We start from the raw sequence: 14,954 nt of genomic DNA on the forward strand, positions 1-14,954 counted from the left end.
AGTTTAACATGGTTGATCTGCTTCTTCTTTCATGATTGCCAATGTATTGTGACATCATAGTTTTTTTTCTGCTTGTGAATAAAAATGTATGAATTGTTTAAAAAACAAAAAAGAATTTGTCTACTGTACAATAATACTGAAAAACTTTATCTCTACTTTCCTCTTCTTACTATTTCTCCTCATTATTGTCATAATTATTTTTATTATGAACACTCACATTTAATACCAGGTAAGAATGAAAATTTCTAAAGTCCACATCTATCCTGATCCTCTTGCTTTCAAACTAAATATCCTTTGTCTATTCCAAAGCAATCCACTCCTATTTAAAATCATAGTCATTAATCCAAATATTCACATTTGCCCAAATACATTTGAATAAAATATTTGAAATATTAGAAAATTCTGAAGCAATATTTAGAATTATCAAATTTATTAAGAAGAGAAATTTTAACAAGGACATGGAAGGGAAAACAACAACAACCATAAGTAAAGGAAAGTTTTGAGAGGTTATGCCTAACAGAAAAACATTAACAAGAAATTTATTTTTCTATCATTACTAATACTTTCATTTACCAGAGAGAAGCATCACTTTCTGGATGGTGTCCTTAAAGGCTTGCTTTACTTGCTGATTCCTCAGAGTGTATATAAATGGATTCATCATGGGAGCAACAGAGGTATTGAGAATAGCAACTCCTTTGGTCAATGATGCTCTTTCTTTTGCAGAGGGATTAGCATACATGAATATGCAACTTCCATAAGAGATGGAAATGACAATCATGTGAGAGGAGCATGTAGAAAATGCCTTTTTTCTCTGACTGGCAGAAGGGAGTTTCAAAATTGTCCTCATGATGAACATGTAGGATAGAATTATTAATGCCAAAGTGAAAAGCAGAATCACTATAGCAGAATAAAATCCAATCACTTCTAGGAGCCATGTGTCTGAGCAGGATAATTGCAATAGGGGGAAATAGTCACAAGCAAAGTGATCAATGACATTGGAGCCACAATAATCTAACTGGAGAAAAAGAATAACTGGTGGGAAGATGTTTAGGAATCCTGCCAGCCAAGCACAAAAGACAAGCAATATGCAGAATCTCTTGTTCATGATGGTGGTATAATGCAGGGGTTTGCAGATGGCTACATAGCGATCATAGGACATGGCTGTTAGAAGGTAAAATTCAGTTATACCCATGAAGATGAAGAAAAACAACTGAGCTGTGCAATTATTATATGAAATTGTTTTGTCCTTAGTAATAATTGTGCCCAGGAATCTAGGGATACATACAGTTGTGAAGGTGATTTCTAATACAGAGAAGTTCCTGAGGAAGAAATACATAGGAGTCTGTAGATGGGAGTCCACCAAGGTGAGAGTGATGATTGTCATATTTCCAGTGACACTCAATATATATGTAATAATTAAAAAGAGAAAAATCACAACCTGAAGCTCTGGGTCATCTGATAGCCCTAGTAGAATGAATTCTGTGGGTACAGTGTGGTTTTTCATTGTCAATCCTTTTTCCACCCTTTTAGAACATACAATGTATGTTCCCCTATAATGTAAAAATATTAGCATGAGATTTGAAGATAGGGCAAAACACTTTACAAAGATTCATAAAGATGAGTTCTATGTAAAATAAAATAAAACTTTGTGTTCATCAGTAACCCCCTTCAATTTCTATTGCATCTTACATCAAAATAACTTGTATTACCAGAAGTGAAATATTGATCCTCTTCATTGAAAATATACTGTTACCAGACATGGGTAAATGGTTACAATGATAATATTTAAATAGAAGCTATTTCTTCCAGTATTTCTTTAAAATTGTTTCTATTTATTTATAAAAATATTTACTTTGTAAAACACATGAATATATTGTAATATATGAATATATTTTCCTTTCCTCAATATTACAAAACTAATCTATAATACTGCATAATAAAATAAGAGTTTGAAAATCTTCAATACTTATTTAGGCTTACCTTCAGGTGTTATATTTTGAGTAACAGTCCCATGTAGCTTTGGCAACTTTCACAGGTTTAACAACCAGTCACTGTAATAATCATCTCACATTAAAAAATAGATGTTTATTCATGGAAATGTGTTAGCATCCTCTCCTAAATTTCCTACTTCAAGGTGTGGCTAATGCAATTACTTTCATTTCCTCATTTACTTTTCTAGTAAAAGGACCAAAATAAATCATTGTCTAGACATTTTTAATTCATAAAATGCATGATTCAATTATTTTTACAATATTGCTGTAGTAAATGAACAATTGGATGATCAAAATAACATTTACTGGGGAGAATATATTCTTTCAGATAGAGAATGCCCTGTTTAAATATTATTTCCATCATAGAATAACATGTAACCATAGGGATAAATAGCAAAAAAAAAAATCCACACGTTTCTGTGTTCTTGTCTTGGGACCCCATTGATGGTATTACCAGTAATAAATAATAAGTAATTTTGTTATTCTCTAACATAATACATATTACATTTAATTTATACATTTCAAAATATAATTATAAATTTAGAACACTTTTAATATTGAAAATTAAATAATTGAAGAATAACAAGCTTACTTTCTGGTATTTCTTGATGATCAAGTCTGAAATTCTACTACTTGGGTTTCTTAAATAGTCATATTTCACATCTGGCCAAATGATTCAGCAATATATTTGATTTCCTTTGTACTCTCAAAACAAATGTGGTGATTTAACCTTTTCATGGATCTCTGAAATTTTGTTCACTTTAATTAGAGACCAGTCGTATTTGACCAACAAGAAAATTAATTCTTTTTACAGTAAATTTGTTGGAACATTTTATATTACAATCAATCATACTTTTCTCTGTCTCACAAGATCCATGTGTAAACAGAGTTAAGTTTACATTAACTAAAGTACTCTTCCATTTGTCCGTTCCATACAATAAAAAATACTTTAAAAAACTTTTTTCTGCATTTACACAAACGTTTTAAATAAATATTTTGCAAACCTATAATCCTACATGCATATAACATTTTCCTTAGGCTTCAGAGAATGCTACATTTTCCTGCAAATGCTGATTTGAACAATATAAAATAAGAACTACTTCAATCTATGTATGATATAGAAGTGGAGTTGTGTTATATTTATCTGTCTCTTATTACCTTGGGAATTCATTAAGCAAACAAAGAATGCCAAGAAGGGTCATCATTAAAAAAAAGATTAATCATTGACATTGGTCTTTTTTATTAATATTAAAAGAAAATATAAAATGTATTGATGTTAAAAACACAAGTATATAAATAACATGTGATATTGAGTGTATAAAAGTTGGATTTAGAATTTGATTCTCCTATGGTTGTTTCAATTCATTTTAAAAAAAATTAGTTGTAGTTGGACACAATACCTTTATTTTATTCATTTATTTTTATGTGGAGCAGAGGATCAAACCCAGGGTCTTGCATGTGCAAGACCTGCACTCTACCACTGAGCCACAACCCCAGCCCTGAATTCATATTTTTTACTTTGAGAAATTCTGGATCTATCTTCAGGAATGTTAGCATATTTGTATCTCTTGAATTTTGGAAACTCAGTCAAATCTTCTTTACAATAACACAGGGAGATGGTAGAAAACACTACTTAAGAGTCTTCCGAAATGGCCTGTGTTAAGGATCTATGATGAGTTTTATCCCTCTATCATCATTTACATTTAGGAAGAGACCTCCTATGCCTATAACTAATGTCATAACAATATTTGCTAAAAGTTGCATTTACTCCCCTTCATTGTATTGTATACTTTCATTGAACTGTTGCTTATAGTTTTACATATGACATCCTCTTACTGCAAGAATAGTTATGAAGCAAGAAAATTAATATTTAGAAATCTGGTATTAAATATTTATAATTATGTATTAAAATTGTTCTGCGTTGAGGGATATAAATTTATAACTAGAAAAGTATAATACTCATACATCATACATAAGTTTATATATAACACACATTTTCTATTTAGCAATTTCCTCTTATTTTTTCATATATAACAAGTATGCAAAGCATGTGTTTGTTAAATTTTAGAAGTGCAACCGCTGATAGATTGGAAAATGAGATGATCTGAAGGTGGGACAGAGAAGAGAAGAGAGGGAAAGATGAGTAAACCACTAGTTAACTCAGAAAAATACAATGGTGTTGAGTTGTGTTGAATTTATGATTGATACACATTATGAAAGGCATTGAAATGTCTGATTCAACATATTTATGTATAAATAATAAAAACTATTTCTTATCTATGAAAACTGCATTCCATGGCCTCTGTTTTTAAATACAAATAGGAATAATTTTCCTATTTTTCTCTCTAAATCCTTTAACAGTAATAAATATAGCAATCATTGTTTGAGATTTATTGATTATCAGGTATTGACCAAATATTTTGCTTATCTGTTTTTTCTAAACAGAACAAAAACCATATGAGGCAACATATATTCATATAAATGCTTGAGGAAGAAAGTGGTTAAGAAATTAGTTAAGTATCTAATCCCCATCATTTGTGTATTTGTCAGCAGTGTAACCTTATTGATATTTTTAGAGGACAAATAAGATGAATCTCTTATCAGACAAAACATAGCATTTTATGTAAATATCCTATTATATGTGCTTCTTTAAAATCTTTTCTCAAAATCTTAAATAATGAATGGCCTTCTATGGGGACAAGTGCATGGAGTACTGCATTCATGGCAAATATTAAGGGCCCCTGAGTGGCTAACCACTCCCCTCATGCTAGGCATGTGAGCAGCAAACTGCTTACCCAGTAGGCACAGCCTTGGTTGTGAGGCCACGTGTTGCAGTCCCCGTGCTTGCTCTAAGACCCAGTCCTCAATTGGTTGCTGCAAGGACAGTTAGCAAGAAATTGTATTGGTGTCTGCTTAGCTACTACCTGAGTAAATATACATGGTAACTGTGCAATAAAATCAGACCTGCTTCCTGCTTGGTCTCCACAGGTCTTCATTGGTAATTCCACAGCCACATTTTCCTCTACTCTGTTCTGTGGATCTCCTCGCTGGATGAAAGAGAGCCCACGCAGTTTGACTCTCTTTTTCCACAATCACTTGCTCCTTTTTATTTCCTATCTTTATTTCATCATTTTTAGTTTCTATTAGTACTATAGTTTTTCTCCTGACCTCCTAATATTTCATTTTTAATTTTGACTGATCTGTTACACATACTTCCAAAAACAATATAGGACACTTGCTTTTTAAATAATATGCCCACTTATCCCCAAGTTGCTCTGGGAATGAATTGTCACTATGTTTTAAACCAATTAAACATAGTTCAGCTACCAGGTCCTGCACTTCTTTGAAAGGGGAGTGGAATTTTGTGACTGGCAGAGCTATATGGTGGAACAGGACTCTCTGTCCACCATTGCTTTATAATTTGTACAACTATACTCACATGCAATCAGTTTCAGAACAGCGAAGGCAATCAGGTAAAAACATTAACAGAAACTGGTTGTAGTATAAGAATAAAAATTGACACATCAAAGACGGTACAATTGATGGTTTTGTATAATCTTTTTCACCTCTCTCTAACCCTAGGCAGCTCAGTGTGAAGAGTGACACCATCTGAATGGGGGAAGGAGAGGTAAATGAGTGTAGAAATTGGCCTTAGGCCCCAATTCCAGACCTACCACAATAAACACAGCACCAGGTAGACTATTGACTTAAGATTGTACCCATGGACTGAACTTCTAGATTCACCCTGGCACAAGAGAAAGCACAAATCCTTTGGGATTTACTCACTTTCTGGTTCTCAAAACTACCAGTGAACAGCTGTGGACTTGGGTTTTGGACAAATGTCTTGGATGAAAGACCATAGCAGTTGTAGGCTTCAGGTTGCCCCAGCACTGCACCAGGTTCAATGGCCACACAATTACATTCCATTGTTGAGCTACTCTTTGCAGCCCAAGATTATAAGGCCAAAGAATTATAGCCCACATTGCCAGCTGTGGCAATCCTGTGGCAATGGTTGCAGTATTTATGGGCTTAGGAATCATGCCAGATATCTACCCAGAATCTCTGAATAAGGTTACCTTTAAAAGATGTTCCTTAACAAAGTGAGATTGAAAAGACTGAAAAAAATGTATACATTTTCAACAAGTAGACATCAATGCATGACCACAAGAATTAAGAACAATTGAGGGAGCATGATGTCACCAAGTAAATAAAATAAGGCATCAATGACTGGTTCTAAAGACAGATACGTAGAAACTACTTAACAAAGAATTCAAAATAGCTGTTTTGAGGAAGCTCAGTGAACTTCAAAAAAAAAAATACAGAGAAACAATTCAGAAATGTATTCAGTAAATTTAATACAGAGATTGAAATAACAGGAAAAATCAAATAAATATTAAAAATACAATGAAAAATGGAATTCTGAGCATTAATAACAGAACTGATGAAAAAGAATCTACCTGACACTGAAATAAGTGAGAATCTATATTCAAATAATTACATTTAAGAGAAGAAATATGTTAGGAGAAGAAACTAAAAATAATGAAAAAAGTTAATAGAATTTATGGAACAGTGACAAAAATGAAGAAATGTACAAGTCATTAGTATTCAAGAGGGAGAGAATGATAAATTGGTAGGAAGATTATTTCAGAAAATGATAGCAGAAAACTTTACAAACATGCGAAATGATATGAATATCTGGGGATGGGGGCAAAGGTCCCCAATAAGGATCATTCAAATAAGACTGTCCCAGGACATATTGTAATCAAGCCATCGAAGATGGAAAATAAATCTTGAAAGCAGCAAGACAAGAGAAACAAATAATATATAGGGGACACTGAGTGTACCTACAGAAGACTTCTCAGCTGAAATTTTAGAAGGTAGGGTGGGATTATGAATTCAAAGAACTGAAACACAGCAAAACAACAACAGCAACAAAAAACTTTGCCAAACAGTAATGTTGTATCCGGAAAAGTTGTCTTTCAGAAATGAAGGCAAGATTAAGTTTTCCAGAAAACTAAAAATTTTCATGTGTTTTATTTTATTTTTAAAATTAAATAAATTTTTAAACATACATAAAATATAAACATTATACATGATAATAAAATACCATGGAATTGTGCAATGTTTAAATTGGGTTAAAAAAATTATCTTCTTTCACCAGTATCATTCTTCATGATGAAAACATTCAAAATATTCTGCTCTAATTTTCTGATATACACAGTCCATTATTATTATTTTCAGTCACCCTGCTGTGCTATAGCACATCAGAACTTTTGGCTCCTAATTAACTGTAATTTAGTACACCTTGGTCAACATTTCCCTGTTATTCCTACCATCCCCATTCTTTCTTTCCTCTGTTAATATCATTTAACACACCTTCTAAGAAATAAACATTATGTGTGAGTGTATTTCATATATGAGTGACATCATGAATTACTTGACTCTCTGTTTCTGCCTTCTTTATTTAATTTATTCTAATTTATTATATATGACAGAAGAATGCATCTAAATTCATAAGACAAATATACAGCATAATTTTTCATATCACTGGTTGTACACAACATAGATTCACAACATTTGTGTCTTCACACATGCAATTAGAGGGATGATCTCCATCTCATTCCACTGCCTTTCCTATCACCATGCCCCCTTCCTTTTTCTCCCTCCCCAGTACTCTATCTAGAGTTTGTCTATCCCTCCCATGCTACACCCCCCATCCCCATTATGAATCAGCATCCTTATATCAGAGAAAGCATTTGGCATTTGGTTTTTTGGAATTGGCTTACTTCATTTAGTATTACATTCTCCAACTCCATCCATTTGCCTGAAAATGCCATGATTTTATTCTCTTTTAGTGCTGACTAATATTCCATTGGGTTTATGTACCACGTTTTCTTTACCCATTCATCTACTGAAGGGCATCTAGTTTGGTTCCACAGTTTAGCAATTGTGAATTGTGCTGCTATAAAAATTGATATGAATGTGTCCTTGTAGAATGCTGTTTTTAAGTACTTTGGATATAAACCAAGGAGTGTGATAGCTGCATCAAATGGTGGTGGTTCCATTCCAGTTTTTCAAGGAATCTCCATAGTGCTTTCCATATTGGTTGCACCAATTTGCAGTCCCAACAGTGGTGTATGAGTGTGCCTTTTTCCCCACATCCTTACCTGTAATCGTAATAGATGCCATTTTGACTGGAATGAGATAAAATCTTAGAGTAGTTTTGATTTGCATTTCTCTGATTGCTAGAGATGTTGAACATTTTTTCATATATTTGTTGATTGATTGTGTATCTTCTGAGAAGCATCTGTTCAGTTCCTAGGCCCATTTATTGATTGGGTTATTTGGGGGTTTTGAGTTTCCACCTTCTTTCTTTATTTTTTAATTTATTCTAATTTGTTAGAATTAGAATTTGTATATCCTAGAGATTAGTGCTGTATTTGCTGTGCATATGGTAAAAATTTGTTCCCAAATTGTAGGTTCTCTATTAACCTCACTGATTGTTTCTATTGCTGAGAAGAATCTTTTTAGTTAAAATCCATCCCATTTATTGATTCTTGATTTCATTCTTGTGCTATAGGGGTCTTATTAAGGAAGTTGGGGCCTACTTTGACATGATGGAGTTTTGGGCCTACTTTTTCTTCTATAAGGTTCAGTGTCTCTTGTTTAATTCCTAGGTCCTTGATCCACTTTGAGTTGAGTTTTGTGCATGGTGAGAGATAGGGATTTAATTTCATTTTGTTGCACATGGATTTCCACTTTTCCCAGCACCATTTGTTGAAGAGACTATCTTTTCTCCAATATATGCTTTTGGCACCTTGTCTAATATAAGATAACTGTGATTATGTGGGTTTGTCTCTATGTACTCTACTCTGTACCATTGGTCTACAAGTCTATTATGGTGCCAATATCATGCTATTTTAGTTACTATTGCTCTGTAGTGTAGTTTAAGGTCTTGTATAGTGATGCCACCTGCTTCACTCTTCTTGATAAGGATTGCTTTAGCTCTTCTGGGTCTCTTATTTTTCCAGATGAATTTCTTGATGGATTTTTCTATTTCTATGAGAAATGTCCTTGGAATTTTGATGGCAATTGCATTAAATCTGTATAGTGCTTTTGATAGTATGGTAATTTTGACAATATTAATTCTGCCTATTCAAGAACAAGGGAGATCTTTTCATCTTCTAATGTCTTTTTAAAATTTTTTTCTTTAGTGTTTCATTGTAGAGGTCTTTCACCTCTTTCATTAAGTTGATTCCCAAGTATTTTATGCTTTTGAGGCTATTATAAATGGGGTAGTTTTCCTTATTTCCCTTTCACAGGATTTGTCACTATACAGAAATGCCTTTGGGTTTATGGGTGTTTGGGGTTTTGTTTGTTTATTTTTGCTTAAATAAAGAATTTTTATTCAATTTAAAGTTTTTTGATATACAGATAAGTGTATTAAATATGAGAATAATTTCACATTTATTAACAAGAAACTACACTCAGAGTAAGACTGTAGGCAATTTTATAGTAAAAATCATAATAAGATCGTGTTTAAAAAAATGATTTTTTAGTCTGGGGATATAGCTCCATTGGTAGAATGCTTGCCTCACATGATAAGGCCCTGATTTCAATACCCAGCATCACAAAAAATTAATTTCTTAGGAAAATATCAAATAGTATTGGAAACAGATAAGGGTATAAATTAGAATAATGTATATGCAGTGTACTAGGCAAACAGTTGTTCTGTTTTTGTAACTTTTGATGTTTCAGATAATCAATGTAATGATCAGTTTTATTTTACTTAAACATAAATGTATATTCTTATTTTTATGCTTAGAAAAATTTTGTTTGAAATGGATTTTAATTAGAATTTTTAATAATTCTTGATGCATTTCATGAAAACAAATACATTAATTAATACATAATTATTCCAAAACAATTAATTTTTAAGTAATTGTTAATCCAATCTGCCAGTCAATGTCTTTTGATTGGTGAGTTTAGGCCATTAACATTCATGGTTATCATTGAGACATGATTTGTATTCCTAGCCATTTTTGTTTATTTTGGGTATTTAACTTGACTTAGTTTCTCCTTTGATTAGTTTTTCTTTTAATGTAATACCTCACCCTGCTGATTTTCATTGTTGTTTTTCAATTCCTCTTTGTGGAATATTTTGCCAAGGATGTTCTATATAGCAGGCTTTCTAGTTGTAAATTATTTTAACTGTTGTTTATCATGGAAGATTTTTATTTCATCATCAAATCTAAAGCTTAATTTTGCTGGATACAAAATTCTGGGTGGGCATCCATTTTCTTTCAGGGCTTGTTATATGTTGTTCCTCAATCTTCTAGCTTTCAGGGTCTGTGTTGAAAATCTGCAGAGATCCTAATTGGTTTTCCCCTATATGTAATCTTATTCCTTTCTCTTGTGGATTTTAAAATTTTCTCCTTATTCATTATAATGTATCTTGATGTGGATCTGTTGTTAATTTGTACATTTGGTGTACTGTAAGTCTCTTGCATTTAGTTTTCCAATTCATTCTTCATGTTTTGGAAATTTTCTGATAATACTTTATTAAATAGATTTATTTTCCCCTTGGTTTGGAACTCTATGCCTTCTTCTGTCCTAATAACTCTTAAATTTGGTCTTTTTATGCTATCCAATATTTCTTTTTTTTCAGGGGAGACTAGCCTTTATTAGCAAAAGGGGAATAATAAAATACATTTTGGTGCTTTTAAATACATGTAGTAAATCAAAGTAAATAAGGGATATTTCTTGAATGTTCTGTTCATGGTTTCATACCATCTTCACTGTGTGGTCAACATTCTTTTTAAGATTATATATTTTGTATACATTGTCTGAGGTCCTATCTTCTGAGTGGTCCAATCTGTTGGTGATGTTTCAATTGAGCTTTTAATTTGGTTTATTGTTTCTCTCATTTCAAGAATTTATGCTTTTTTTTAGAATCTCCATCTCCTTATTGAAGTAATCTTTTGTTTCCTGAATTTGCTTATGTAGCTCTTTATCAAAATGATGTTTTACTGCCTGTATTTGCTCCCTTATGTCATCCTTTAATTCACAGAACATTTTAATTATGTACATCCTGAACTCCTTCCCTTTCATTTCTTCTGCTATGCTTGCCATAGACTCCAATAATGTAGCATCTTGGTTGGTTTGGGGCACTTTTTTCCCTTGTATTTTTGTTTGTTTGTTTGTTTGTTTTGTTTTGTTTTATATTCTTCATGTGTCTTCCCTTCTAGCACTGCAGATCTGAGGCATTATCATTTTTACCCTACATGTTTATAGTGCCCCTGCAAGGTTCTGATACCTCTCCTTTGAGAGGAAGAACAATGTTAACAGTTCCAAATACAAACAATATATAACTTTAAACAAAATATTTCCTATTTAGATGTTTAAAGTTTGGTCATAATATACAGAAATTATGAGTTAAATTATTATCTACAATATAAATAGTAGGTTTGCAAAAGGTTTCTGATATTGGACAAAGAAGTGTAGTGTAGTGTAGGATGAGATGTTGAGGGGGTATCTAAATAAAATACTAAATAGGGCTGGGGATGTGACTCAGTGGTTGAGTGCCCCTGAGTTCATTTACCAGTCCCCAAAGAGAGAGAGAGAGAGAGAATGTTAGTTATAAGTGGCATGTCTATTTATTGGAGGCTTTGAGATTATTATATATATATATATATATATATATATATATATATATATATATATATATATATATAAAATATGTTTGTTTGTTTACTTGTTACCTATGTAACATGGCTATTATACTGGTACAATAAATAAAAATAACAATTATTCTATCTTACTTATTGGTAAAATTATGCAAATTGTTAATATTATAAGCAAACTATTATTATTTATTTCTCAATATGTTTCTAAATATGTAGATGAGTAGTAGAGCACTTGTTCAGCACGAGTGAGGCACTGGGTTTGATCATCAGAATATAAATAAATAAATAAAGGCAATGTATCCATTTATGCATAAAAATAATCTAAAAATATGTACAATATATTTCTCATAGAGACATAAAACTTATAAAATTACATTGTGATAGCCTATTTACTTATTTTTTCCTCTCTTGCTTAGGTCTGCATAAGAGCAAGAAAAAAATTGTTCAATTGCTGAACTATTTTTCAGTAGACATATTTTTGAATAAATAAATGTAATACATATGTGAAATTCCTTGGAAATATTTAATTCAAAAAGCTACTGGAAAACATTTACTTAAAAGCCATGTGTTCACCTAAAAATCATAAAAAATCCTAAAGATTGAATTTCTCAGAAAGACATTACCATTTAAATTTCTTGTATTGGAATCCTTTGATTTCCAGATTTTAGCAGACAGTTGGGATGTAAGGACTAAGAATTAAAACTATTTACCATATCATAGAGTGTGCTTTAAGTAAATACATGCCATTTCAAGAAAACTATGTACTGGAAAATTTAGGCATACTTTTAAATAACTTGGTAAACAATATGTTGAATATACTTTGGTTGTGGAAGTAGAAGAAATGGATTAGGAAAATCTCAAATTAAGTATAATGTGGCATTTAAAAAATTATTAGAGGACAAGAATACTTAATAAAGATATTTATGAATTTCAATATTTTATCAACTTGATTTTATACTGTCCTTTGTAATTGAAAAAAGTTTATTTATTTGTAGAATACCCTGCCCTGTGGACCACATCCTTGAAGGCTTATTTACTTGCTGGTTCCTCAGAGTGTAGATGAAAGGGTTCAGCATGGGGGCAACAGAGGTGTTGAGAATAGCTACTTCTTTAGTTAGTGATGCCTTTTCTTTGGCAGACAGATTAGCATACATGAATATACAAATTCCATAAGAAATAGAAATGACAATCATGTAAGAGGAACAGGTGGAGAAAGACTTTTTTCTTTTTCTGGCAGAGGGAATTCTCAAAATTGCCCTGATAATGTACATGTAAGATAAAACCACTAATACCAAAGTAAATAGCAAAGTAACCAGAGCAAAGTAGAAACCAATGACATCTAGAAGCCATGTATCTGAGAAAGACAGTGGTAAGAGAGGAAAATAATCACATGCATGAACAATGACATTGGAAGCACAGTAATCCAGCTGGAGCAGAAGCATTAGGGGTGGGAAAATGGTCAGAAACCCACCCAGGCAGGCACACAGCATAAGCAGGGTGCAGAGTTTCCTGCTCATAATGGTTGTGTATTTGATATCTAGCTCCTTGATCCATTTTGAATTAACTTTTGTGCATGGCGAGAGAAAGGGGTTCAGCTTCATCTTGTTGCATATGGATTTCCAGTTTTCCCAGCACCATTTGTTGAAGATGCTATCCTTTCTCCATTGCATGATTTTAGTGCCTTTATCAAATATAAGAAAGTTGTAATTTTGTGGATTGGTCTCTGTGTCCTCTATTCTGTACCATTGGTCCACCCACCTGTTTTGGTACCAGTACCATTCTGTTTTTGTTACTATTGCTCTGTAATATAGTTTGAAATCTGGTATCACTATACCGCCTGATTCACACTTCCTGCTTAGAATTGCTTTTGCTATTCTGGGTCTTTTGTTTTTCTATATGAATTTCATGATAGCTTTGTCTATTTCTACAAGAAATGCCATTGGGATTTTGATTGGCATTGCATTGAACCTGTAGAGAACTTTGGGTAATATTGCCATTTTGATGATGTTGGTTCTGCCTATCCATGAACAGGGTACATTTTTCCATCTTCTAAGATCTTCTTCTATCTCTCTCTTTAGGGTTCTGTAGTTTTCATTGTATAAATCTTTCACCTCTTTTGTTAGGTTGATTCCCAAGTTTTTTTTTTTTTTTTGAGGATATTGTGAATGGGGTGGTTTTCCTCATTTCCATTTCAGAAGTTTTGTTGCTGATATACAGAAATGCCTTTGATTTATGTGTGTTGATTTTATATCCTGCCACTTTACTGAATTCATTTATTAGTTCTAGTAGTTTCTTTGTAGACCCTTTTGGGTCTTCTAGGTATAGGATCATATCGTCCGCAAATAGTGATATTTTAAGTTCTTCTTTTCCTATTTTTATGCCTTTAATTTCTTTTGTCTGTCTAATTGCTCTGGCTAGTATTTCAAGGACTAAAAAAGTTGGCTCCGATCTACAGATTGTGGGGTCGGGCTCCAAATTCCTTAATAGGATGCCCATAGCACAAGAGTTATATACAAGAATAAACAAATGGGACTTACTTAAACTAAAAAGTTTTTTTCTCAGCGAGAGAAACAATAAGAGAGGTAAACAGGGAACCTACGTCCTGGGAACAAATTTTTACTCCTCACACTTCAGATAGAGCCCTAATATCCAGAATATACAAAGAACTCAAAAAATTAAACAATAAGATAACAAACAACCCTATCAACAAATGGGCCAAGGACCTGAACAGACACTTCTCAGAGGAGGACAATCAATCAATCAATAAGTATATGAAAAAATGCTCACCATCTCTAGAAGTCAGAGAAATGCAAATCAAAACCACCCTAAGATACCATCTCACTCCAGTAAGATTGGCAGCCATTATGAAGTCAAGTAACAATAAGTGCTGGCAAGGATGTGGGGAAAAAGGTACACTTGTACATTGCTGGTGGGACTGCAAATTGGTGCGGCCAACATGAAAAGCAGTATGGAGATTCCTAGGAAAGCTGGGAATGGAACCACCATTTGACCCAGCTATCGCCCTTCTCAGTCTATTCCCTGAGGACCTTAAAAGAGCATACTATAGGGATACTGCCACATCAGTGATCATAGCAGCACAATTCACAATAGCTAGACTTTGGAATCAACCTAGATGCCCTTCAATAGATGAATGGATTAAAAAAAACTGTGGCATTTATACACATTGGAGTATTATGCAGCACTAAAAAATGACAAAATCATGGATTTTGCAGGGAAATGGATGGCATTAGAGCAGATAATCCTAAGTGAAGCTAGC

The 14,954-nt window shown here is 32.7% G+C and overlaps 1 protein-coding gene across 1 annotated transcript; it reads right to left on the reverse strand.

The window, feature by feature from the left end:
* Positions 1-565: 565 nt before the first annotated feature.
* LOC308658834 (olfactory receptor 6C3-like) lies at positions 566-1,504 on the reverse strand (the record flags this gene model as incomplete). Its single annotated transcript, XM_081311753.1, has 1 exon — positions 566-1,504. One exon carries the CDS (start codon positions 1,502-1,504, stop codon positions 566-568), a length of 939 nt encoding a protein of 312 aa, XP_081167879.1.
* Between the last annotated feature and the right edge of the window lie 13,450 nt (positions 1,505-14,954).

The sequence above is a fragment of the Spermophilus citellus genome (genome assembly GCF_964194105.1).
Source record: "Spermophilus citellus genome assembly, chromosome: 10".
Classification (NCBI taxonomy): domain Eukaryota; kingdom Metazoa; phylum Chordata; class Mammalia; order Rodentia; family Sciuridae; genus Spermophilus; species Spermophilus citellus.